Raw genomic sequence first — 25,921 nt, 5'->3', positions numbered from 1 at the left:
GTCTGGATAAAACCTGTTATCAATTTGCTTGACATGACTGGTTTAAAGTCCTTTGTGGGTCGGCCTTACATACATCACACAAGAATATTAATGATCAGTCAGTTATTAGTTTTCGAATGATGTATTACGTGACACCTTTTAGATACAGATTATAACAGTACTGAGTTTGGATACACTGAGCTGGTCAGGCCAGCTGAAACTCATTAGTAGATACCAGGAAGCCCCTTGCCTTTTTGTATAGGGATGTTTTTAGGGTCACGGCTGGTTAAGAAACATCAGCGGTTCAGCTCTCTCCCTCATTGCCCTCAGTATTTTATCCTTTTCTTGATAGTACTGTAGATAGACAATCACATCTTTTGGTCTGGTGCCTACTGGGGTCCTGGGGAATAGGGATTTGTGAGCCTTCTCAGTATGAATGCAATCTGTATTGCTCAGGTTTAATATGTAATGGAAAATATCAGCCAACGTGTCCAGCAGGTTTCTCTCTTCAGTTTCCTCTGGAATACCTTTTATCCTTATTATTCCTGCATTCTCAGTTCTCCGTGTCCTACAGCTGTAATTCTATTTCTTTTTCTCTTTTTTTCAATTATTTGGATTCTTTCATCTAGATTGGTAATGTCCAGTTGCTCATTTAATCCTGTTTTCTCATCTAATATTTTCTCTTTAATCTCTGTTCATTTTTTGTATCCTTAATATAAGCTTGGAACTCTTCTCTCAACTCCTTATTAATCTTTTTGACATCTAACAGCATGTCCTTCAGTTCAGCCTTAGTGACTGGTGCTTCTCTACCATCTCAATAGTTTATCTGAGGGAGGACAGTTACTGTCTTTTGTGGCTGTCTTTGTTTTGTGGGATTTTTATCTCTGTATTACAGGATTTTTCCTTTTCCAGATATCTAAATGTTCTTGTCTTTCCTCCTTGATTGTTGGACCTCTCTCAACATGGCTGCTGCCACACTTCCCTTTTGCTTGTCTGTCCTTTCCAAAATGGCAACTGCATTTCTTCTGCCCCCAGCCACAGTAGTATAGTTTTAATTAATTTTAAAAAAATCTCGTTATACTCATTCACGGACTCCTCACAGGATAACGAGGGTCTAGTTCAACATCTTCAAGCTTGCAGAGTCATTTTTAATATGTTCTGCGGGCTGATGGCACTGGATTTTGTTGCAAGATTTTCTCCCCCGGAGGCTGCTTTCTGGGACTGGGATCTGCCAGCTCTCTTCAGCATTTTCTTTTCTTTCTAAAACTGGCTCCAAGGTTGGTTATTCATATTTAGGGCACAGATCTGTGGATTGTGGGTTTTTTTTTTCTCGATAGTCTTAAATTGCTTTGATTTTATCCCCCTCTATTGCAGAGAGCTGGATTAAGCCATCATCTTGTTTATTGGCATTGACTGAATATTTTCCAAAAGATATGCCGTAGTTTAGTGAATGATTACAGGAAGAGAGAGGACCATTTCGTGGTTAAGGCAGTTGAATGCTGCCCTAAAGAATTCCCGTGTCACAGAGTGCCTACATGATGCTAAGCAAGTGGTTTAAACCAAATGTTTCACAGATGGTCATTGATTGTGTGTTCCTCATGTTCTGGGTGCCTGATTTGAAACCTTATGGTCTGATTTGCAAAAGTGCTGAGTGCTCAGAGCTGCCACTGAAGTCAAAGAGTGCTGTGGTTTGAACATATTTAGTGATTATGTATTGCTAAATAATGTGAAAAATCAGATCCTAGGTGTTTTATATTGGGCACCTAAAATTAGTAGATACTTTTGATCTTTATTTCTCTGTGCCTCAACTCCCCTTCTATACACTGGAGGTAATACTCCCTTACTTCCCAGGAGTTTTTGATGATAGATTAATGTTTGTGAAGTACTCAGATAGTATAGTGATGAGCGTCATAGAAAACTTCATAAGGAAATTAATAATTCTGTCTTCCGAACAGTGGTTTACTGCACACTGGTCAAAAAGGCCTGGGAGTCATAAATTGAACAATGAGGATAAAACAAAATAATGAATAGCTGCTCATTAAGTGAGCACTGTCTGTGCACTGAATGAGGCGGGGGTCCTATGGAAAAAATAGTATATGATTATGTAATTAAAAACAGTATCAAAATGCATACGCATTCTGAAGGTTGCATCGGCTAGTTTAATTCTGGCATTTCCTAACTTTCGGGTGCTTGACTTGGACACCTTAAATAATGTTCATTAAATGTAGTTTTTTGTGTGTAAGTCTTTGCACCGCCAGGGTCTAAGATGCTATATTTCTAAAAATAGTATATGTAGCATAACACTATTCAAAAATCTTTCAGATTTCAGAGTTTTGTCTGAACCAAGACCACAGGCCTGAGTGCAAGCATAGCCTTGGTTTGTGATTTTTATTTTCCTTTCAAAGCACTAACTCTAAGCACTTGCTATCACATATGATTGGCTAGTGTCTGAAATTCTTTATTACAGTGTCACGCTCTGGCCTAAAAGGATTAATTAATACATGCAGTTAAAATGTCATTTTTGTTTTGTGTTGATCTGACAACCAGTTTCTTTTTCCACTTTTAGAGTTTGTGACTATAGAATCATGGAAAACTTGTGTCTTAGTTACATGGATTGCAGTAATATTGTTCTATTTGTATTCATATTTACAAAGTACTATGGAAATCACAACTAAAATTAAGTGAAATATTCAAGGCTAGTTTTGGCCGTAACATCTAAGTTCTCTTACTACAGATTATCAATATAGGACAGTTGCCCAAGCCTGTGATCAGAAGACTCTGATTGGTTTGGCCCGATCCAAGGATATTGATCTTCGTTTTTTTCTGCCACCACCTCACTTACCAAAAGTAAAAGATGTAAGTAAATGAAAATGTGGGTATTAGTTGAATCTCGTCACTTTTGGTGACAGAAAAGTCTCAGCAGTGTTTTGAGGTGAGCTGGACTACTCCTACTCCTAATTTTATTTATAATTATTGCCATTCCGCCTGCCCCCGCTCCCCCCCAGCATTTGTAGTATAGTACAGTTAAGGGCTTGTCTGCACTTCCAGCGCTGCAGCTGTGCTCCTGTAGCACTAAGTGAAGATGCTACCTCTGTTGACAGGAGAGCTTCTCTCATCTGCATAGTTATTCCACCTCCCTGTGAGGTGGTAGCTATGTTGACAGAGATGCCCTCCTGTTGACATAGTGCTGTCTACACTGGTAGTTAGGTCAGTATAACTGTTTCCACACCCCTTATTGACAGTTATACCAACTCAACTTTGTAGTGTGGACCAGGGCTAAATCCTACATTAGAACCTTCATTAAGTTAGAGTTTAGGCTGATGATGAAACGCACTGCATGTCAACACTGTCACTAAGAATCAGGGAAATAATGAGCTAAGCAAACATTTCACATTCAGAACAATCTCAGGTCACATCTTAACTTCCCAAACCACACGGATTTTTACAGGTCCTCGGGATGCTTTAGATGCAGTTCTCCCAGCTGTCCCTTCCCTGGTGCTCCTACCAACAATCAGCTCTTTCAGCCTGGATTTGTTAACCATTTGGGCATGCTGTAAAGGCCATCGTTCTCCCACACATTTGAGTAGGGCTGAACTCGGTGCTGGAGGGGTTTGTTTTTATTTTATTCTCATATTAACTGGTTGGTATTTATTTATGTGTCAAGGTGTGTTGAGCAGTCCTTGTAAATTGTATTCTGTATTTAATATATGGAATGGGCCCAGGGCTGGGCACCTGTAGAGGATTTTTGTAAATCTAATAAGAATCCTTATCATGGGCAACATGTCCATTCTTAGCCTCAAGACTTGCAAAATTAGATATGGCATCTAGCAGTGATATTCTGTAGCTTTTCACTGTCAGGTTTATCACCCTTGGAATGTGATATGACCAGCGTGAATAAAAATTGAATTTTTTAAAAATAGAAAAATGGATTTTGTTATTTAAATCAGATTTTTAAAAATTACATACAATTTTATTTAAAAAACACATTTAAAATTCACTTTGAAATTGGCAATCTGTATTGAGGCCTAAACCTCTTACAATCTGTTAAAATAATTTAAAGCAGTACATGTTTGCTGTCAAATTTTTAAGGAAGTCAGACCACTGAACTAAGGGAAGCGTCTGGCTAAGCACTTGGAACCAGAGTTTGATGAGGTGGTAAACCATCTTTTAACAGCAGTAGCCTCTTCTGCAAGTGTAGAGAGAATATTTTCTTCATTTCAATTTATTCAGCTACTTCAGTTTGTGACAGATATTGCAGCTGCATGCAGTATCTTTGAGACCCTATTGTACTTTGTTTATGAATGGCTTATGTAATATGTATCATTGTGGGCCAGGGATTGTAGGCAGCTTGGGTCGGGGAGGGTAGGTAGAGGAGGACTACCACAACTCCTACAGGAACTAAAAACAGTGTGGGGTGACTAAGGCTAGTCCCTGAAACTGCAAACAACTCCAGAGACGTACCACCTGCTGTGGTGGCTTGCATATAGTGGCTCTAAATGGATTTTCCAGAGACCAACAGACAAAGAAAGGGCTTTTGGTATAAAAAAGGTGGGTTTAAACCAACACAGGGCTTTCTTTTGATTTGGGAAATGGACAGGACCTTCTGTCCAAGGTGGGGCCCAACCCTTGTGGAAGGTTTGGAAAGATTTTGGGCAGCTAGGGCCCCATGAGACTCATGGGTGATCTATGGTAACTTTTAGCATGCATATAGGAATGTTTATTGTTTTTCATATGTTGTCTCTGTAACGCTTTTACCCTAAGAATAAATGTATTTTGGTTTGTGAAGGCTGGTTGGTAACTGGTATATATTGTTGTAGCCCCTTAAGAAAGGTTAACCACAGGTGCTAGACCCTGGTCAGACTTTCTGGGGAAATCACAGTGAGATGCAGAGGGACTGCAAACCTGATCATCATGGCCAGAAACAATCAGTTCATTCATAAACTGCAGTTAATACATCCTTTGTTTAATAAATCAGTTAGCTTTAAATGCAGATCATGCTTTGAAAATAACTTTCTCATTTATTCACTACTTTTAAAGTAGCTTTAGTTAATAAAACAAAATACAGTGCCGGGCAGGAGGGTCCCGCGGGCCGGATGTGGCCCGCAGGCGGTAGTTTGCCCACCTCTGATCTAGTAAATAAGAAATGCATCACTCAGCATTTTCTAATGTTATACAAAAAGGAGACTGAATTAAATGTACGTTAAGCTATATAATTGTTAAAATACATGTATATAGATCTAGTGTACCCTGGTTAGCAAAAAGAAACAGCAAATTTAGTGAAAGGCTATATTTAGTTACAAATCAATCTATTAATCATTACCAACTAATGAGAATTAACCTTTGTTTAGAAAATAACTAAGTACACATGAACAACACAATTGAAATCCATTATTTAAATCAAGGTTTCTTGCTTGCTGATTTAAAGCATAATTAAAATCAGTGACTTGAACAGAGTGGATTTGATTTAAATCAAATTGATTTAAATCAATCACTAGTCAGGAAGACTCGATTTAATCATGGATTTCTATATAAAAGTGCATTCTTGTTGGTTGGTATAACTTTAATACATATTCTTCACAACTCAGAGAGAGATGGAGGTTTCATTTTTAGAAAGTACACACTATACATTTTTAAAGTGATTTATTTTGAAAACTTTTCAGATTAGTTTTACAGCTATATCAGAAAATGAATGATTGTTTGGTTATTTCATTTACCAAAGGTAATTGAAGCAGATATTTATGAAGTCACTGGTAGGTGAACTATCTCCAATTCAACAGGTTAATCATTAATATTTGGAGTATTTTCTTGCCATGTTGAATTAGGAGGAGAACATCACCAGACAGACATTCAAATAGTTTTATTTAACTAAAACAACAACGTTATGTATTCTGGATTTTTTTCTTCAATAGCAAACATCTAATATTTTAACAAAACAAACATATGAATTTTTGAATTTAAACATTCAAGTTTTTTAAAATCAGGTTTGCTTTTGTTAAAATTGTTTTAACTAAAATAGTTAAATGAAATATTTTTTAAAAAACAGCCCAAAATTAAATAGACTATGTCAGCCAGGTCAACATGAGAAACTTAAAATATTGGCTTCTGCAACTAACTCAGTCGTCTTCACCTTCATTTTCCTGTTTGTTCATAATCTGGAAAAGAAAAACAAGCTTTCCTGCTTTTTCAGGTCCCAAACGATTTCTCAATTTGGAATGAATTAGTCCAAAGGAAGAAAATATTCTTTCTACACCTGCAGAAGAAGCTACTGCAGTTTAAAAGTGAGATTATCACTTCAACAGTCTCTGAATCCAAGTGCTTAAGTGACTTCCACCAGTTCACTGGTGTGACTTTCTTTAAAACATCATCAGCAAACATACATTTCTTGAACGGTTCTTATTCCCAAACTGGGTCTCTTTTACGGCCTGTTGCCATTATCGTTTTTCCCTTCTAGTGAGAGAATGGTATGTGGGGTGACCAGACAGCAAATGTGAAAAATTGGGACGGGGGTGTGGGGTAATAGGAGCCTATATTTAAAAAAAAAAGATCCAAAAATCGGGACTGTCCCTATAAAATTGGGACATCTGATCACCCTAATGGTATGGTAGATCTCAAATCAATGAAGGCTACACTCAGAAAGACCTCAAGACTTCTGGAATATACTGCTCAAACAGTTTCACTTTTGTTTGTACTGCCTGTCCCTCCCTTCTCACATTTCTCTCCAGACTTCTTCTCCTTGTCCAGATCTATTTCGCCCCCAACAATCTTCTATTCATTGAACTTTTTGAAACTTTGCACTTTTAGAGAGAGGTCAGGGATTGACTCTGTGTACACAAATTTGCAGAGGGACAATAGGGTTGAAGTCTGTTATTTCTCACCTCTATACATTATTTATTTATTTTTATTTATTTAAAATCACTTTTGCTATTAACAAGCATATTATCTCTGAAGACACAAATCAAGTGTTTGAGAACTGCAAAACTAAGCATCTCTGATGGTATCGTCTAGTCTGAGCACTGAGTCCCATTGCGTAGATAGAAAGATTAACCTAAATAATCTATACAGAAGCCCCTGGAAGATTGGGTCCCTAATCCATGAACTATTGGAACTCATTTACAAAACTTTTCGTAAACATTACATGACTATATTGTCTCATACTATAGAATTAGAATTTATAATCCCTATTCCATGATGAGATACCTTCGTTTTAATTAAGATATATTATAGCTCTATCTTTAGATAGGTTATTTCCTCAAAAAGCATGTTATAAAAAAATCCAATTTAAATTAAAAAAAATCCAATTTTTATTATTATTTTGTTTTTAAAAACATCATTGATTTTTTTTTGCACCCTGGACTTGAATTACTTTGATTAAATCAGTCCAACATGATATGACCATGGGTCTAACTATTTCCAAATAGTTGAACCTCTCAGGCTTGAGGCATACTGTGGTGCAGATATGTATATTTTTACTATTCCTGCTGTGTAATCACTGGGTGGATATCCGTATATACAGGTTAGGGAGGTCTTTGCATCCTACTCATTGAGAAATTAAAGTAATACATTCCAGCTGCAACTGTTGGTCTATGCATATCCATCTACCAGTGCCATAAAAGAACAAAATAATTTGGAAGCAAGGAAAGTTCCCCCATGTCTATCTCCAGAAGCACAGGATCCAAGAAGGAGAATCAGATCAAATGATATGTTCAGAGAGGCTGATTTCCTGGTAGGTAATTTTCCCTTCTCTGCATTTAATAGATGAAGAAAATAAGCCAGACAGGTTAGAATTGTCCAAGACCAAGGCTGCAGATGGAGGCAGTATCAGCAAGATATTCATGAGTCACTAGCTCCAGAAATTGTATTCCGACTATTAACTTGCATTTCTTCTGATCCTTAGTATGTGGCCTTAGGCAAATGACTTAACCTCACTGTACCTGTTTTCCCATCCCCATCTACTTGACAGGGATGTTTTGTGGATTTCTTAATGAATATTTGTACAAATACTTCAAAGATAAAGAAATATACAAGTGTTAACTATTTTATTTCTATCTTTAATGCCATCATTTAATTTCTTAATAATGCTATTATTTTTGTAGCTGGATGATGAAACCATATAGTCTTAATCTGCACCATTATTTTTGTGGTGATTATCAAGCAACTGAGGGCCAAGTTTCAAGCTTTCTTGTTGTATGCCCTGGTGCTTTTCTGCTCTAAGCTCCAATTCATTTCTCTAACACAGGCCACGTTTTTATTCTTCCAGACCTCATTGAAATAAAATAAACTCCTAAACCTAGAAATTTAAAGCTGACTTTCATTGAAAAATTTGCTTACCAATAATAATAACCTGTCATTTTATAGGGCTATACATCTTCAAAGTGCTCCACAAACTTTAGCTTAGGTTGTAGAGCACTCAAACCAGGCCTTTCAGTTTACAGCATTACTTCATGTAACAATTTCTGTTGTTCCAAATCTTTGTTTATTTTCACATAATTTACTGCTGTGTTACTTTGGAGAGTGTTAACAAGTACGTGTGTTTATTTGTTATAGGATTATGCTATCGAAGATGAGCTCCGATTGTTATTGGTATCTTTACCTCAGACTGATCTTGAGCAGTGTGTCCAGTACTTCACATCTCTGGCTTTAAGAGAAAGCAGTCAGACTCTAGCTGCAAAAAGGGTGAGCTCTTAACTCCAGGATGGAATTATACAGAACATTCTCTCTTTTTTAAAAATATTTATTTATTTAAGGTATAATTTATTAATTTTATAATATTAGAGTGGGTGAAGCTTTCCCTTTCCACACCCCATGCTGCTCCTGCTCCACTAGGACTGAGACTGTTTGTGGGGTTATGCAAAGATGAGGGAGAGCTTGTTTCCTCCTCCCTTCCTGTTTTTGCAACTGAACAGGTTGTTGTAAAAATGAGACATGGGGCAGGAATGGTATTGTTGAAAAATGAAAAACCTGCAGTGTTTCCCCGCTTTATTATACTTTCTGTAGTTAATAGGCTCTCCTTTGAGTGATTCGCACATATACATTTCACTGTAGGTTAGGGTTGCCAACTGTCTAATCGCAGAAACCCAAACACCTTTGCCCTGCCCCCTGTCCTGCCCCTTTCCTGAGGCCCTGCCCCTTCTCAGAGGCTCCACCCCACTCACTCCACCCCCCCCTCCCTCTGGGGTTTTCTCTCTCTCACTTTCACTGGGCTGGGGCAAGGGTTTGGGGTGCGGGCTCTGGGCTGGGGCCGAGGGGTTCAGAGTGTTGGAGGGGGCTCTGGACGGAGCCTGGGGCAGAGGGTTGGGGTGCGGGAGGGGGTGCAAGCTCTGGGAGGGAGTTTGGGTGCTGGAGGGGGCTCAGGGCTGGGGCAGGGGGTCGAGGTGCAGAAGGGGAAGCGGGCTCCGGCTGGGCTGCGCTTACCTTGGGAGGCTCCTGGTCGGTGGTGCAGTGGGGCTAAGGCAGGCGTCTGTTGTGGCCCCGTGCCGCTCCCGGAAGCGGCCAGCACAGTTCTGGCCAATGGGAGCTGTGGAGTTGGTGCTTGGGGCGGTGGCAGTACACGGGGCCCCCTTGGCCTTCCCTCTCCCTAGGGGCTGCATGGACATCTGGCTGCTGCAGCGTGCTAAAACAGGGAGCCTGCCTTATCCCCGCTGCACCACCGGACTTTTAGTAGCCTAAAATCTCCCAGTTTGGCTTCAGGAGCCTCTGGGAGGTAGAGCCTGATTTCGGGAGACTCCCGGCGAAACCCGGAGGGTTGGCAACCCCACTGTGCGCCCAACACACTGAAGTTGGAGATTTTGCCAGCAGTGTCACTAGGCAGTGCTAGTGCCTATGTGCTGAGCTGAGGGCATAAAAGGAGTGTGTCTGTTGCCTCCATCTCAGTTCTTTCTCGCCTCCCGGGGTGGGAGGTGGAGCTCCCTTTTGCTCTTTAAAGCTGGTGAACTGAAGCTAAAAAAAATTACTGTACATAGTTGTCGAGCATTAGCTTAGTCTTAGTTAGTGTACAAGCCTTTTTCCAGACATTATGCCAGTTCTCAAGCCTCCTGAGCTGATGTCAGCTTTGCCAAATTGGTATTCCAGTCTCTTTTCAAATAATCTGAAGTCCAACCACCTGTAAGGAAACTGCTGGTGAGTCACCTACAGAGTAATGTATATGTGCACAATCAACATAAGTGTTGAAACTAGGGGTGAGGGGGGTGCTGTGGCTTGAAGTGGTTTCCCTCGTATACAGGGTTTACAGTTTGGTTCAATGGCTCTCAGCACCCCCACTATAAGAATTGTTCCAGCACCGCTGGTTATTTACCCGTACGGGAACTGTTGCTCTTTGAGATGTGTTGTGCACACATACATTCCGTGACCCTCCCACCTTCCTTGCTGCTGAGGACTTTAGATAGACAGTGGAGAGAAGAAATGGAAAGGGGGGGCAATGAACACCCCCCTTTTATGCTCTCCGTTTAGTGCAGCAGAAGAGCAGGGGTTCCTAGTGGTACTGATTGCAAAAGTCTCTAGCTCAAGTGGATTGAGCGTACAGACACCCACAGTGGGATGTATATGTGCACAATGCATATTGAAGAACAACAGTTACTGTACAGGTAAGTGACTGTTTTCTATAAAAGCTACTGATCTAATGGGCTGTTTTATTTTTTTTTTCCTTTATAAATATTAGAATATTTCAGAACATATAGGGATATTTTTATGTAATACACATAAGAGCACGTGGTATAACAGCTTTACAGGCTGTTGCATGCTTCGCTTTTTAAAAAAAATAATTAGAACCATGCTTCTTATTTAGCCATTTGAGATTTGATTTGCTTGTTGTTGATTCTTATTCCAGGGGGGCTTGTGGTGTTTTGGAGGAAATGGGCTTCCTTATTGCGAGACTTTGAGTAAAGTCCCTTCAGAGACAGTAGAACTCTTCTGTTTACAAGCTTTAGTGCAACATTCCAAGGTAATCCATATATACAGTTATAATTGAACAGCTGTATCGATAAACTTACCTTTCTGATCTTGCCTTGTGCATATGTGGGATGGGGTAGGGGGGAGCTGCCTTCACAACCTTCCCGATACTGTTTTCTTCCCAAAACCTGCTGAGGTCCTGTTCACAGGATTGGAATACACGTATGAGTGGGGGTGGAGTGGGAGGTTTGTGGGGACTGTCCACAGGATCTATCATTGTCTCCCACTACAACCATGGATATTCTCCTTCAGTGATGGAGATTCCCTTTTAAGGAGTTCCCCAGGGCATCTATGGCAAAGAGTGGGGGAGGTGCCTGGGGTAGCATAGATCTTCCAGTTTTGGTGGCAGGCCCAAAAGTTCATTTCACAGTGGGGCACACCCCCACCAGCACCAGGGAATAGTCAGGGATAAACTTTATGAGGAGGCCCTTGTGAAATATTCCTCTACTACTCTGTTGTTGTTCCGTCTTCTGACGCCAGTGTCCCTACCCTGCATAGAGGTAACAGCTGTCGAAGGCTGTACATGTCAACTCCTCAGTGGAGGAGATATCAGTTATGTGGAGTCTTATATTTTAAGAGTAACTTGTTTTATTTACACACACACACACATCAGTCCTGGAACAGAGATGGTCATACAGGCAGTCCCTTCTTTCAGGAATATCTGCGCTTGTCTACACAGCAAAGCACGCCAGAGGGGTAAAGTGCACTAACGCTTGGTGTGTTCTAAAAGCTACTTAGTTTGCATTAATGTAGCAGGGCCTATATGGGGCAATTAGAGCACTTAACAAATCACACCCCTCTAGTGCATTTTGCCAGTGCCCTGTAGACAAGCCCTCAGTCTAAGACTAAGGTGGACTTCGCAGAGAGCAACTCTGTATTATGCATTAACTCTGATCAGAGAGCTGCAGCACTTTCTCCCAAGGATCATTGCCTCTACACAGAACCTTGCATAACAAAAACTAACAACAATACAGCATGTCTTCCCAACATTGAACATTTACTTGCACACTCAGAAAAAGAAAGTGGAAGACAATGTGTAACAGCATCACCTGGTGACACTTGCCATAACAATATTAATTGCACAAGAAAGACTGCAGGTAGATCATAGAAGCCCCAAAATCAGAAGTTGAATAAATACATATTGAAAAAAATCCACTAAGCTAAATGTGTGGTAGGGAAGGGCAAAGAGCACAGTACTCAGCCATAGCACAGTACTCATCACTGTAATAGAAACTTTCATGTCACCAGCATCTATTCAACAGCAGTAGTCCACAGTATGGCTCATAAATGTGCGGTCATCTGCCTACATTGGTTTCTGTTGCTGCCATGAAGATCTGTAATGACAGAAGCACTATTTAGAATAATGTTACCTTTTTTAATGAAAAAGGATTATAAGAGAGTGTTCTAGCAGGTACGTGTGCAGAATAAGTGGCCTCAGTTTACACAATGCTTTAGAAAAAGTGGGCAGTTGTGTTATAGAGAATTGTGGTCTTAGGATCTGATCCTGCAAGGTGTCAAGCATCCTCCAGTCCCATTAACTTCAGTGGGAGAAAAGTGGAGGTACTCAGCACCTTCCCAATACTGGGCTGTCAAGTTGTAATGATTGTGCAGTTCACAAGCTAAAATTTTTGACTCCCTTTCTGAGTTTGTGGCATTCAATAAAAATAAGTATTTCATAGTTCTTCAATTTCTTCAATTGTTAAATGGAAAGATTTAAGCATAACATAAAAACAAATCCTAGATTAAGTAAGAATTTCTGTGTAGGATGTGGATATAGTACTTAGTACCTTTAATGGAGATTGTATGTATTGAGAGCTTCTCAGGAAGCTTTTGCAGATGTCGATGTTTGCATGACTTCCACTTAGTATCACTGAATTTACTGTAAAATGCTAGGTTTCTACTCATTGTGATAAAATTGAAGCAAATGGAGGCCTGCAGCTACTACAGAGGATATACCAGCTTCGTAACGATTCTGCGAAAATACAAAGGAACATAATTCGCATCATTGGCAATATGGCTTTGGATGAACATCTTCATTCATCCATAGTACGTGCAGGTAAAAAGAAAGCAATCTTGATGCAATATTTATATTCTAAATTTACTTTTGTAAAATACACCAGATCAGTAGTGCTGGAGGCAGAAGTCCTATTCATTTACAGCCCAAAGCAGCATGGTCAGTGTTACTGCAAACTTGCCTACTCTGTGCAGCCAATGTGCCTCATCCCTACAGTCAGAGTCATTATAAATCATTGATGAAGGTTCAGAATTTGGACTTAGTTCAGCTAAACATCAGAATTGAGATGTTTTTATGAATTTCTTGGGGCTCCTCCTCACAAACTCTATCTACCCAATAGTTCCTAGATTTCGTTATTGGCTGTGATTTCTTCTTGTAAGGAAGCCAAGTAGGTCTGTTTCTCTGCCGTCTGGAGTGAACAGGCCAGTCCATCAGTTTCCTCATTTTGAAGTAGATCTAGTAACTTCTACTTGGTCTTGCTGCTCTGCCTCTTTTAACAGGCTCCCTTTGGAGTTTATGCCCCAACATGCACCTGGGGATTGTGGAATTCTTTATGTTGTGAAATCCTTCCTTCTATTTCTGTGAGAATCCCTGCTCAATCCTTGAGAATGGAGGAAGAGATTGTTAGAGAACAGATATTCACAATCCTTTAATGCTTTCTGCGGCATACATTTCAAAGGATGTACAAAATTTTAAAGAGAACTCCATAGAAGAGCTACAGGGTCCTGGCAGTCCAGAACTGAGAAGACTACCTGTTTGTCCCCATTAAATGGTTAACAGGGTGGATAAGAGAAAAGGGCCAGTGTCTTTGCCCACTACAATTCACTCTTTGTCTTTCTTTCTCCTTCTTCTCCCTGCCCATCAGATTTTGGAGGTCTCTTATTCTACTGGGCTACTGGGGAGGTGCCATTTCTTTTCTCTACCTTTCTCACATCTTGACTGCTTGAGGGATTTGGGGATTTATTCCTTTGCTCCTTTCCCCCTCTCTCTTCCTTTTGGGTGATGGGAGAAATTGAAGAGGGATACACACTCTTTTTCTTGAGAGAGAGCTCTTGCTGCAAATCATAAACTGATCACCAGCTGGAGTCTGAGATTAATTGTGTACCACATCACTGTGGAATATTTTTGGCACAGTTCAGTACATTACACAGGTGCTACCATCCAGCACTGGCAACAGTCTGAGGCAAGATACCTGGATTGAAATAGGTTTTGTTCTAGCATTGCAATTCTTATGCTCCTACAATTATTTTGGCAAACATCATTTTAAATGAGAAAAGCCATTCTGCAATTGTAGTTCAGATAATAGTTTCTTAGTAATTAACAGCCAATGCGAGATGTGTTTTGTTTTATTTTTAAACTAGGTTGGGTTTCCATACTAGCTGAAGCAATGAAGTCTCCTCATGTCATTCAGTCTTCACATGCATCCAGAGCCCTGGCTAATCTGGACAGAGAGACAGTGCAGGAAAAGTATCCAGATGGCGTATATGTTTTACATCCACAGTACCGTAGCAGGTAAAGAGGAGGGTCCTTACTCTAGCACGTGCTACATCTTCTATTATTCACTTAAAAAAAATTTGTGAAGGTGGAGTTAAAGTTGCTGCTGCACAACAGTGCTGTCTGCTTTGCCTGTCCGTCTGGAATGTAGGACTTCCACATCTTAAACTCAAATGTTAAGACACTAGGAAATACTCAGTGAAAGTCTGGTCATATCTCCCTGAAAAGAATGTGAGTGTTACAAGGGAAAACAAACGCAAATTTACAAAAATCAGTATATGCACATTTAAGGTATTGCTTCACATGCAACTCAGCCCTGTTGGGATGCCAGCACCATGTGGATAATTGTTCTTTTGAAAGCAAGGAACATTTGGCAAAAATGCAGGAAAGTAATTGTAGGAAATCCCCTAGAGTATTGTTAATAAAACATGTAATTGTGCTTGTGCAGCTGGAAACAAGGAGGAGAAGCAGGTGTCAACCTCAACTAGCAGCAACTACTCCTTCTATTAATGCCATTGCACAGGCCACCTGGAAAGTTCTGTTGGATTGTATGAATAGAAATCCTGATTTAGAGTTGTAGTGGGCAAAGAGACTGGCATTTTTTATTACAGAGGGTAAGGTACTATGATGTTCCCATTTCCTATTACTGTACCTATGGGGGCATAGTTAAGATGGTGCTTTGTAGGAAGCAGCATCTTAAAGGTGCACTTTGTTTTTCACTTGCTCTTGCAAAATTTGTAGGGATTTTACTGTCTCCAAACATACCAGTAAAATACTCTTTGGCCCACTTGGTGAGCAGCTCCTTTTGGGTGTCTGGAAGGGACAGATACACTCTGCCACCTTGATAGTGGCAAAATCTATTACAGTGTCTCAGTGTAGTACCAGGGATACCTCTATCCTTCAGTTTCTTGGTATTGGCTGGGTGTAAATTGGAGTTAGCAAAGGGAAACTTTCTTATTGCAGAGGTGAGATTCAGCAATGAGCCTCCTGGTACTTCCCTCATTGGCTATGGGTTCCTCCCTCATTTAATATTCCTGCATGTGTCTGCCATGGGGTTTAGGTTCGCCTTCCCTCCCTCTGTTCCTTAGTAAATCACATAATTGCATTACTCACAGTGTTCCGGCATGGTGAACATTCCATGGGAATTTCACTGTTCCTTTGGATGCAGTATGAAGGGAATGGTGTTGGTTCAGTTTTCCAGCCATTTTATAAGTTGAAAATGTATCTGTCTGTGGTCCGTTGATGTGCCACTAGCCTCTTGTTGGGTCTGCATACCTCCAATAGCAGCAGTCCTACTGCAGATGGCTTGGATGCATTTAATGTTATCTTGTATGGACCACTTGAACTCCCTCCCCTTTCCCTAGCCCACTGTATTCTGTGTGGTTCCTCAGTTTACATTTTATTGTGTATACTACATGTGATGGTCTCCGTAACATAGATATATTGTGCAGGTTTTATTTTTTAAAAAGCACTTCGGGATGGTTCAGGATGAAATGGCTTATGTAAATGTAAATTTTAATGTATTAAAATATGTACCCTACTTCTTTTTAAAATTCTTTCCAATATCAGTCAGCCCATTAAAGCAGACGTCCTTTTTATTCATGGTCTTTTGGGAGCAGCATTTAAAACCTGGCGACAACAAGACATTAATCAGCCTTTGGATGTAAAGGCTTCTGAAGGGGAAGAGATTTACAGTGAATGCTGGCCAAAGGTAGGGAGACAATAACTAATTCCCATCAGATTATTGTTTCTTCTTCAGTGAGCATTGTGGAGAGGAAAATGGAAGAGACCTAGAGTCACACAACACATAGTCAACCTGTGGTACTCTTTTCCAGAGGATGTCGTGAAGGCCAAGACTATAACAGGGTTCAGAAAAGAACTAGATAAGTTCATGGAGGATAGGCCCATCAATGGCTATTAGCCAAATTGGACAGGGATGGTGTCCCTAGCCTCTGTTTGCCAGAAGGTGGGAATGGGCGACAGGAGATGGATCACTTGATGATTACCTGTTCTGTTCATTCCCTCTGAAGCACCTGGCATTGGCTACTGTCGGAAGACAGGATACTGGGCTAGATGGACTATCGGTCTGACCCGGTATGGCTGTTCTTATGATTTTAGCAACTGCCTGGTTTTAATCTAGATTACTTCTAATCCAAGTCCGCAAGTAGCACTTACTTACTAGTAAATGTTTGTCAACGAGTTACATTTCTGAACAGATTGTTCTTGGTGTGGGATTTCCCCTTAATGTTAGCCCCTCTGATATCCTTGTTCCCTCCAATAAAAGAGGACGCAGTATCCGCCACACCTCTTTCTAGTATTCCTTTTAGGATTGGGCTAGAATTTGGTTGCCTAGTAGATATCTGTTCACCCTCCTTGCCTTTTTTATTTGCTATTCGGAGACCCAAAAAAAGTCCACAAAATTCCAGATTTTTTGCAAGTATACTGTATGTTTATAAATAAACTGATTGCTGATTAACTAAAGCTTTGTAGTGTTTGCTGTTGAAGTTTTATCAGTAAATCAGTAACAAGGGCCTTAAAGAAATCTCGTTTGGTGTTGTGTATTTTATAGCATAATGTAATCAGAAAAGTAACTCTATAAAAATGGTAGTTCAGGGTTCCATTTTTAATCTAATTGATTTTCTGTGTCACACAGGAGAAGGAGCCAGAAGCCTGAGTCCTCATTCTATCTCTGGCACTCCCTCTCTCCCTTTGTGGCTTTGGGCGGTTTCCTTAATCTGCATGCCTGTTTTCCAGTCTATAGAAGAATAGGGGCTAGTCTACTCTGGCACCACTAAAGCACTGCCTTGGCAGTGCTTTATCATGCCTTGTGTGGTTGCAGCGCAGTGCTGGGAGAGAGCTCTCCTAGTGCTCTTAAAAAAAGCCACCTCAACGATTTTGTCAATAATGCATGAGTCAAAACCGAATCCAACTCACTCTCCCATCGTTTTGGTAGCTTTGTGATGTGCTAACAGTAGTAAAAACTGTTTTGTCGTTTAAAGTAAGTAGCTAGGACATAAAGGAACACCAGCAGCAAATATTTTCAGAAGGGTATCCTTTTTACATTTCAGTCAGTTTTCTGTCCATAACTGCACTTTATTTAATAGGGTTTTTTTATTTTTCTTCTAATTAACTATCAATCTTACAGCAGATTGCTGGTCTTGATTTTGATGTTTGAGAACCAACTGGTATAATGTAAATTCAAGTATGCTCCTTTGTTTTGATTTTATATTTAATTTAGACATGGCTAGCCTCAGACTGTCCTTCGCTTAGAATTGTATCTGTGGAGTATGACACCCACCTGAGTGACTGGAAAACAAAGTGCCCTATTGAGGACCACAGGTAACAAATGAAGTGCATGTAAATTGGGGAGGAGAGAAAAAGCTATACAGTTATCATATAGGATCTTATAGTCAGGAGCAGGTGATCTTATTTTTCCTGTCATGTGCTGCTGTGGAGGAGATTTGGGTTTGAAAAAACCTCTTACCATCTGTTCCTCAGCAACAGCGTGCACACTTGATTTCCCTACTGCCTGGGTAGGTGCTTGTGGTGTCTTTCTAAATTCTTGTGGTTCATTCAGCTTTGCATTAAGGAGAAATGTGTGAAGAACTCTAGAGACTGGCCTGAATAGATTATTTGTGGGGTGGGGGATTTCTTAACTTCAGACAAACAATTCTCCAAATGCACAACAAAACAATCTTCCGATTAAGACTTTATATGCCTCGTTTTGGCCTGGAGATAATTTTTATTCAAGAGTTATAAATCCCTGAAAAGAGAGAGATACAATTCTGTGGCAGATAAAATATAGTGGCTGTATAATAGTTTTGGACAGGAAGTGAAAGAGACCCCATTCAGATGAAACTCAAGTTGGTATTTGTCAGGACATGTTTGCCAAAAGTGTTGTGGGATCTTTATTGACCGCAAGTGATGAGGATTTCTGTTATGTGTCTCATTTGAACAGCACCTCCAACTCAACAGGGTTTTCTAAAAGAAAAAACAGTAGTACAGACTAGGGGTATGTTCCAAAGCCCATTGAAGTCAACAGGAGTCTCTCCATTGACTTTAATGGACTTTGGATGAGGCCATAGGTCTCAATCCTGCAAACATTTATGCATGAGCTCAATTTGAAGCGGGCGAGTAGGCCCAAAGTTATGCCTAGGGGACTACTTGTGTGCTTAAAATTAAGTGTTTACAGGATCAGGGCCCAAAGGATTTATATTGCATAGTAGGGGAAAACTTTCATCACAGTATAGAAAATTAGGGGGCACAATTCTTATTGTTTTTTCTCCCCACTCTTTGCTCCTTCTATTTCTTGGTATTTAGCAAATTGATACAATTATTCCAATAAAGGAAGCATATGTAATCCACTCCATTAGGGAAACAATAACAATCTCACCTACTTCTTTGAAATTAGTTGAAACAAAACAATACAGTTCAATAACAGCAAAAATCTGTGTAGACAGGTACCTCTGTTTCTTACTGTGTCCAATCAGAGTTATGGAAGTGGAAAGGAGTTAGAAAGAGGAAAAAATATATTTCTCAACAAGTATTATAGTAATTTTTGTCCGCAGAATAAAGATCACCTGAGCATACTATATTTGGTCATTTTGCAGTTCCATATGGATGCTGAAAAAGGAAAGCTATGAAGGAGGATTTCTTAAGAGTATCAAGAAAGATGCAGCAGTAGAATTATAAGCCTTGCATTATTATTCATAGATACGCTAGCTGACCTTTTAAAAGTGAGCTTATAGTGCTGTCATTTAAAGTGTCATGGACGTGTGGGACAACAGAGTCTCCATGTAGCTGTGAAATCCCACGTGCCATTTTGGACTTGATTCTCAGAAGGAGCAAATCCCTGCAACTGTCTTAAAGATTTAGTTCAATTGAAAAGATACATTTGAATCTCTTTTCACAGGTATTATAGCAGAGTGATCTTTAACATCCATTCTGAGAATTGATTGTATAAGGCTTTTTAAATGTGGCTGTTGTTTAGATCTTTGCACTGTAGTATCAGAGTATCCTGATATTTCTGCTGCTCATTTAATTCTCCGAGTTCTTATCTTGTCCTGTGGTCCTCTTTGCTCAACTTTCCTTCTGCTATGAGGAAGGAAGGTGATATGGTTTAAAGCATGGGACTGGGAATCAGTAGATGGTCTTGCTCTGCTACAGACTTGTTGACCTTTGGCAAGTCATTTACCTTTTCTGTACCTCAACTTCTCCATCTTCAAAATGGAGAAGATTATGCTTTACCACTCTTTTAACTATGAGATTATTGGCTGGAAAGTGTAATAGAAGAACAAAGTATCAATATGTATTATTTTAGAAATTATAGGTAGATCAGACTTATTTGTTCAGAACCCAGGTTTCAGCTTTAGCATTATCAGTGCATTGCTCCATACTTTAAGCGCAATTTAGCAAAGTATTTGCTTGTCAGACCTTGTTTGCTTCACAAGAGAATAGAATTCATTACACTCTGATGCTTTGAAAAGAAAAATATTTTTATATGAAAACCAAGCTGTTTAAAATCCCAAAGCATAACGAGACATTTAGAGCTAATTCTAAATGCCAAAACTAAAGGAAAACTCCTGTGCTTCCAGAAAATGTTCATTATCTCTGTCCCTGAGCTCCTGTTGTTCCTAGTGGGCCCAGTCCTACAAGGTGTTTGGTGTCCTCAATTCACAGTGAAGATGGTAATAGCTGACTGTGTTCAGTAACTTGCATGATCAGGTCCAACATGAGTTATCTGCCTAATTCCCTTTTCATAATACTGATGTACTGAAACTCCACGCCAGCATGAGATTGCCCTTTAATATGTTTGCCTTCCGCATTGCATCTCTTTCTTCTGCAGGAAATCTATTGCTTATAGGAGCAATGAGCTTCTTAACAAGCTCAGAGCTGCTGGTGTTGGAGACAGACCTCTGGTATGGGTATCACATAGCATGGGGGGTAAGTACTTTGCTTATGCTGTACAGATTAGCGATGTATTATCTGCCATTATGCTTTAAAATGAGTAGCTAAATTAGCCTGAACAACCACAGTTCAGATCGAACCCAAAAGTTTGCAAAATGTGGTCTGAAAATATAAAACTGATGTTTTACTTTAGTAACTATACTGCATTGCATAACCAATTTATTAATAAACTATATTGTTATCTCTTTGTACTATGTTGGGGAAGGGCACAGAATGAATGAATGAATGATTTAGCTGAGATTGTAAGGAAGGTCATGTAATTGGGAACCTGTAGGCTAAATTGTCTCCATGTTGGATCTTTAGTGAACATCACTGTTTAAATGAAACCAAATAAGTTTGGAATATTGGATTTGACACTAAAAAGTAACAGTTTACATTTCCTGCCTCATTATAGTTTTCTACTTCTACATATTTTTCAAAGTAGAAGAGTAGACCTAATTAGTTGAGGAAAGAATATGATGATCTGATTTGTATGTATTGTAATATGAACATTATTCTCACAATTATTTAGTTCCCTGCATAAATTAATATTTTTGTTGCCAGGTCTTCTAGTTAAAAAGATGTTGGTGGATGCTTCCAAGAACCCAGAAATGGATAAAATTGTAAACAACACCCGAGGAATCATATTTTACAGTGTACCTCACCATGGCTCCCAGCTGGCTGAATACTCAATGAATGCTAAATATCTTCTCTTTCCTTCTGTGGAGGTTAAGGAACTCAGCACAGGTATGCTCACTTTGTAGCCACTTAGCATAGGAGTTTCTGTTTATGATTTTTGTCACTCCCATCTGAAAATGCAAGATAAAAACAGCAAAACTCTTTTTTATCTTTCTAAGGCTGTCAGTTAAATTGACAGAATAACTGCTGTACTTAACTGTTTGTAGAAGAGGATAAAGCTGTGGGCAAGTTTACGGAAGAATAGTCTCAGCTGTTCAGAAATGTAATAGTGCAGTATGTGACTCCTCTGTAGCATACCTTGTAATCAAATCCCCGGCCATGTAGGATTAAATGATACAGTTAGCGTGGCATATTCTGGGCTGCTGTCAAACACCTGAAAACAGGGTCTTACAATGGACGTGCTGCTGTTTTTACTGGAGTTATAATTTTGCCAAAACATTTCTTACAAGATAAAATATTGAAGATAAATTTTTATTTTCTGAAAATGAGTTAACACAATTTTTACACAACATACAGTATTTCTTTTTCTCCTTCAGATTCTCCTGCCCTTAAAGAACTGAATGATGATTTTCTTTCATTTGCTAAAGATAAGAAATTTCCAGTCTTGAGTTTTGCAGAAACCTTACCAACGCATATAGGTAGCATGGTGAAACTTCATGTGGTACCTGTGGACTCAGCAAGTATGTCAATTAGCTATTTTTTTTTTCACATATTGATGTAGGGGGATAGATAATGCAGATACTGTAATAGAAATATCTGGAAAGATAAATAAATAGGGGATATTGTATGAAAAACCATTGATGGTTCCTTTTGTTTAAACTTTTGACCAGATTTTGACCTTGGATACATTTCTAAGTACAAACATGTGACCCTCCTATTGAAATCAGTGAGAACGCAGTGCATATCTGAGCATATTACTTATAGAGCAGTGTGGCAAAGGTTGTTCTTATGCATCTAACAGGGTCCTCTCCTTATTTTAAAGGTGGGAGATCACTGCACTCAAGCTCTTACAGTAGAGATCTCACTCATGGTGTTCACATGGCCTATATTTCCTATTTGGTTCAATGCTCAGTCTCTCATACAAACCCACCACACTACTATAGCATCCTTTTGGATGACCAAATATGGAAAACTTCAGGCAAAACAAAGAATTGCTCAGAAAGTTGTTAACATATGCACATGGGATTAGAATAGAAGACTCAGCATAACCTTAACTAGAACTTTCACTAAAGTGATCAGGATTAGCTATAAGGGATACGTAAACACCATGACTAGCCTCAGTGTAACTAAATTTGCTGGGAGTAGAGCACCTATATTGTACACTTAAGTGATGGGTTTTTCCCTTTCTTGGGGAAACTCTTTATACTGTAGTCCATGTTTGATGTCCAATCCAGCCCAGTTTTAAAAACTCTAAAATCACAGTTTTTATAAAAGAGTTCATTTAATTATGAGTAAAAACCTTCTGCAGTCTTTTAGACTTTTTCAAAATGCAGATATTTTGACTTCAATAGGGCCAGGATTTAACCCAATGACATTAAATGATGTGTTCAGTAGATAAAGCATATGTTTGTAATGTTCTCCTTATTGACTAAGCTGGGTGCTGATGCCTAAATCAAAAAGGGAAAATTATATGGGAAGGAAGATGTTTTCTAAAGCCCTGGTCCTGCAAAGGGATCCATATGGGCAGACACTTACATATTTGTGGAATCCCACTGAAGTCAGTGGAACTCTGCTGGGTCTAAGGGTCTGTCCAAGTGGATCCCTTTGTAGAATCCGTCTAAAGCTGCATCTGCTTATGCACTATGTCATTGTGTTGATAATGCTTTCAGCACATTTAAAAACAACCTAGTTTAAGACAAAATGAATAAATAGCAGCTCTGGAGGGGTTGGTTTTGGGTGACTTTAATTGTTAATGCAAGAGCTTTTTCTTAATCTACACTTTTTCCCCCCCCCCTCCTCCAGATTTAGGCATAGGAGACCTAATTCCAGTGGAGGTTAATCATCTGAATATATGCAAGCCAAAGAAAAAAGATACTTTCCTATACCAATATACTGTAAAGTTTATTCAAGATGCTTTAGCAAGAGAACTGGGAAGTTGAGTCTTGATCATCCTTGCTTGCTTCTCCCTCAGAGTGTAATGCAACAGAGTCTTTCCACTGAAACTGGTGGCAGGCCTCCAGAACTACAGCCACAATATTCATAATAAAATCAGCTGTCCAAGTGGCTTTGAATACATCTTCTACTTGGAAATCTACATTGTCTATATCTGAAATGCATTCAAAATATATACAGACTCAACCACAGACCCAGAAATCTGGCAATAAAAGGTGAAAGGCTGCTGTGATTCACTTTGACTTATTGACTACATGTATGTAATTCCTCTGATGATTTGACCAGTAGGCGATGGGAATGCAGTGGAGGAAAGGCTTCAGGTATCCTGTAGCTACTCTTCTGAAGCAGCATGGATGGGCTATGAAGGGTCCCATGGTTCACTTCTTCGCCAAGAAAGGTTGCTATGATTGAGACGAATGTACATATGGTACACTAAGGACCAAAAACAATAAACCCAGATGATGATCTTTTTCTATAATAGCATAGGGAAACAAATGGCTGTCTCAGAGTACACATCTGCTATCCATGTTTGGGAGTTTGAACCCAAGTAAGAACACGTGAATAATTCAAGATATTGTTTTGATTGATGGACCAGTTTATGCTGCTTGCCTTTCTGTTTAATAGGCCCAGACATTCCTCTAGTTTAATTCATTTTTTATCTGTTGGCATCAATTGATAACAAATGCAGGAAACAGAGTGCTGTGTGAGAAAGAGAAGCATCACCTAATCTATTGATCTCTGGTATGGTATCTTATGTAAAGGAGAGTGGCAGTTTAATTTCGTTTTAATCAAAAAGATAAATAAATTCTTGTGCTGTTCCATTTTAATTCTGTCAGCGTTGGGCTTCAAAATCATAGAAAAAGAGCCCTAGTGTGAGATGTTTTTGACCTAGTTCTCTGCTCTGCCATACACAGGATCTGGGTAGGGGACCTTTTGTGCCGATTTCTTGCTGCCTACTTGGGAGTGCTGAAAAGGCAGCAGTCTGCCAGAGTATCTGCCTCTCCCTGAGACATGCCATTGGATCCAGCACTTCCGTCCTTGCCCTCTCTGAATGACTCAGTCATTCCAGGTTCCTTTTCTCCCCGTGCAGCAGATTTTAAGTCCTATCAGGACTCACTGCAGAGAATAGCTTCAACTCTGAGTGTACACACTGAACTGGTGCAAGGAAAAAAAAAATGCATAAATTGCTGGATATTCTTCAGGCAACAACTCCAGGAAGGACTGCCCTCCTGATTAATTATGCCTTGTTACAGCCAGTGAAAGCTTTGTGGCTGACCCCAGCCTGGCTAGCCCTGACAGCTAAACATATAGATAAACATACCATCCAAAGGCTCCAAATGGTGTTCTCACACCCAGGGCCTTGGGAAATTTAACTTGATCCTGAAGTAAAAAGAGCTAAAGAGATTGGACTTGTTAGGGAGGAAAATTTACTCTGCTGCCTCACTCCAGAGAAGACTAGCCAACCAGGACTAGAGTAGCCCTTCTATCCTCCAAGACAGTGTGACCCCTTCAGAAGAAGACAGAAACCTCAAAAGAAGTAGGCTAATTCTCTAAGCAATTGTCTTCCACTCAACCTACTGTAGGAAAGCAACCCTTTGACTTCAAGGGCAGGGATGCAAACAGAAGTGATCTTTCCATCCCTGCCCATTTTGGGGACAGACTATCTCATTTCCTCAGGTCTTAGGAGGTGAAAACCTTAGAGAAGTGTGTCCTACGTACTGTGGGACTGGGATATTTGATCCAATTCTGTTCTGTCCCTTCTCATTCTCCTGACTCATCTCTTTTCAGTGACCAATCTCATGCGGCTGTGCACCTCCAGGAAGTTTGGGCTCTGTGCACTATAGAGAAAGGATCTCTACAGTTTCAAGGGTGGGTTTTTACTTCTGCTACTTTCTGATCCCCAAGCCAAAGGGAGGGCTGAGACCTATACTGGACCTTCATTCGTGCACCAAATTCATCAAGCAAGATTCTGTGTGGTTATCGTAACATTGATCCTCCCCTCCCTAGATCACAAGGTTGGTTTGTTGCCCTTGATTTTTTGGATGCATACTTCCATGTGGTGGTGCTCCCCAGCCACAGGAAATTCCTTAGTTTTGTCATAGGGGGCTGCCATTATTAGTATATGGTTCTCCTCTTTGGCCGCTCAACAGCTCCTCATGTGCTCACTAAATGTGTGGCAGTGGTGGCAGCCTGTTTAAGGAAGAATGGGGTCCATGTTTTCCCTTACCTCGATGATTGGCTTGTTTGGGGATCATCTGAGAACCTGGTTAGTTGCCACCTCAAGTTCATCATCCACCTTTTCAATCAACCCGTTCTTTCTCTTTGATTTGTTTTGCTAGAATAGTATATGCCATCACTGACTGTATGAAGCCTGTTTGCTGGAGGGATTCTCATTTTAATGCACGGGTCACCACTCGCTTACGCAGAAAAAAGATATAGTTAGTGCTGAAGGCCACTTAGTAAAGTGGAGTAATTAAACAAGTTGTAGTTGACATGTATAAATCCACTTCAACTGGCTTTCCTGCTAACTCTTTCATTAACATAAATTAGCTGTCCCAGGGCTGTTCAATTCTTTGTTGCACAGAATGTTGGATACGGTACTAAACGTATTTTATTTTTTACAGCCCTTAATGATTTATGGTGAACTATGTCCATAAATAGCCACTGTTGCTTTTCTTTTTTTAAAGGAGGCTGGGGGTTGTGATGGGCTAGGGAACTAACTAGCCAGCCTCT

At 39.8% G+C, this 25,921-nt stretch overlaps 1 protein-coding gene across 2 annotated transcripts in view; it reads left to right on the top strand.

Moving 5' to 3' along the window:
* SERAC1 (serine active site containing 1) overlaps positions 1 to 25,706 on the top strand; it is a 46,363-nt gene extending 20,657 nt beyond the window's left edge. For both annotated transcript variants that reach the window (XM_084624705.1, XM_084624704.1), the window contains 11 exons: positions 2,714 to 2,835; positions 8,524 to 8,652; positions 10,802 to 10,915; positions 12,817 to 12,979; positions 14,299 to 14,449; positions 16,001 to 16,142; positions 17,670 to 17,770; positions 20,277 to 20,374; positions 20,942 to 21,124; positions 21,613 to 21,756; positions 23,039 to 25,706. In XM_084624705.1, the coding sequence (XP_084480831.1) occupies positions 2,714 to 2,835; positions 8,524 to 8,652; positions 10,802 to 10,915; positions 12,817 to 12,979; positions 14,299 to 14,449; positions 16,001 to 16,142; positions 17,670 to 17,770; positions 20,277 to 20,374; positions 20,942 to 21,124; positions 21,613 to 21,756; positions 23,039 to 23,175 (1,484 nt within the window). In that variant the 3' untranslated portion in view covers positions 23,176 to 25,706. The remainder of the gene's footprint in view (positions 1 to 2,713; positions 2,836 to 8,523; positions 8,653 to 10,801; positions 10,916 to 12,816; positions 12,980 to 14,298; positions 14,450 to 16,000; positions 16,143 to 17,669; positions 17,771 to 20,276; positions 20,375 to 20,941; positions 21,125 to 21,612; positions 21,757 to 23,038) is intronic.
* Positions 25,707 to 25,921: the final 215 nt, after the last annotated feature.

Source organism: Lepidochelys olivacea (assembly GCF_965140295.1).
Source record: "Lepidochelys olivacea isolate rLepOli2 genome assembly, chromosome: 3".
Lineage (NCBI taxonomy): Eukaryota > Metazoa > Chordata > Testudines > Cheloniidae > Lepidochelys > Lepidochelys olivacea.
Note: the sequence above shows the minus strand (reverse complement) of the source record. Positions and strands in the feature narration are given on the sequence as shown.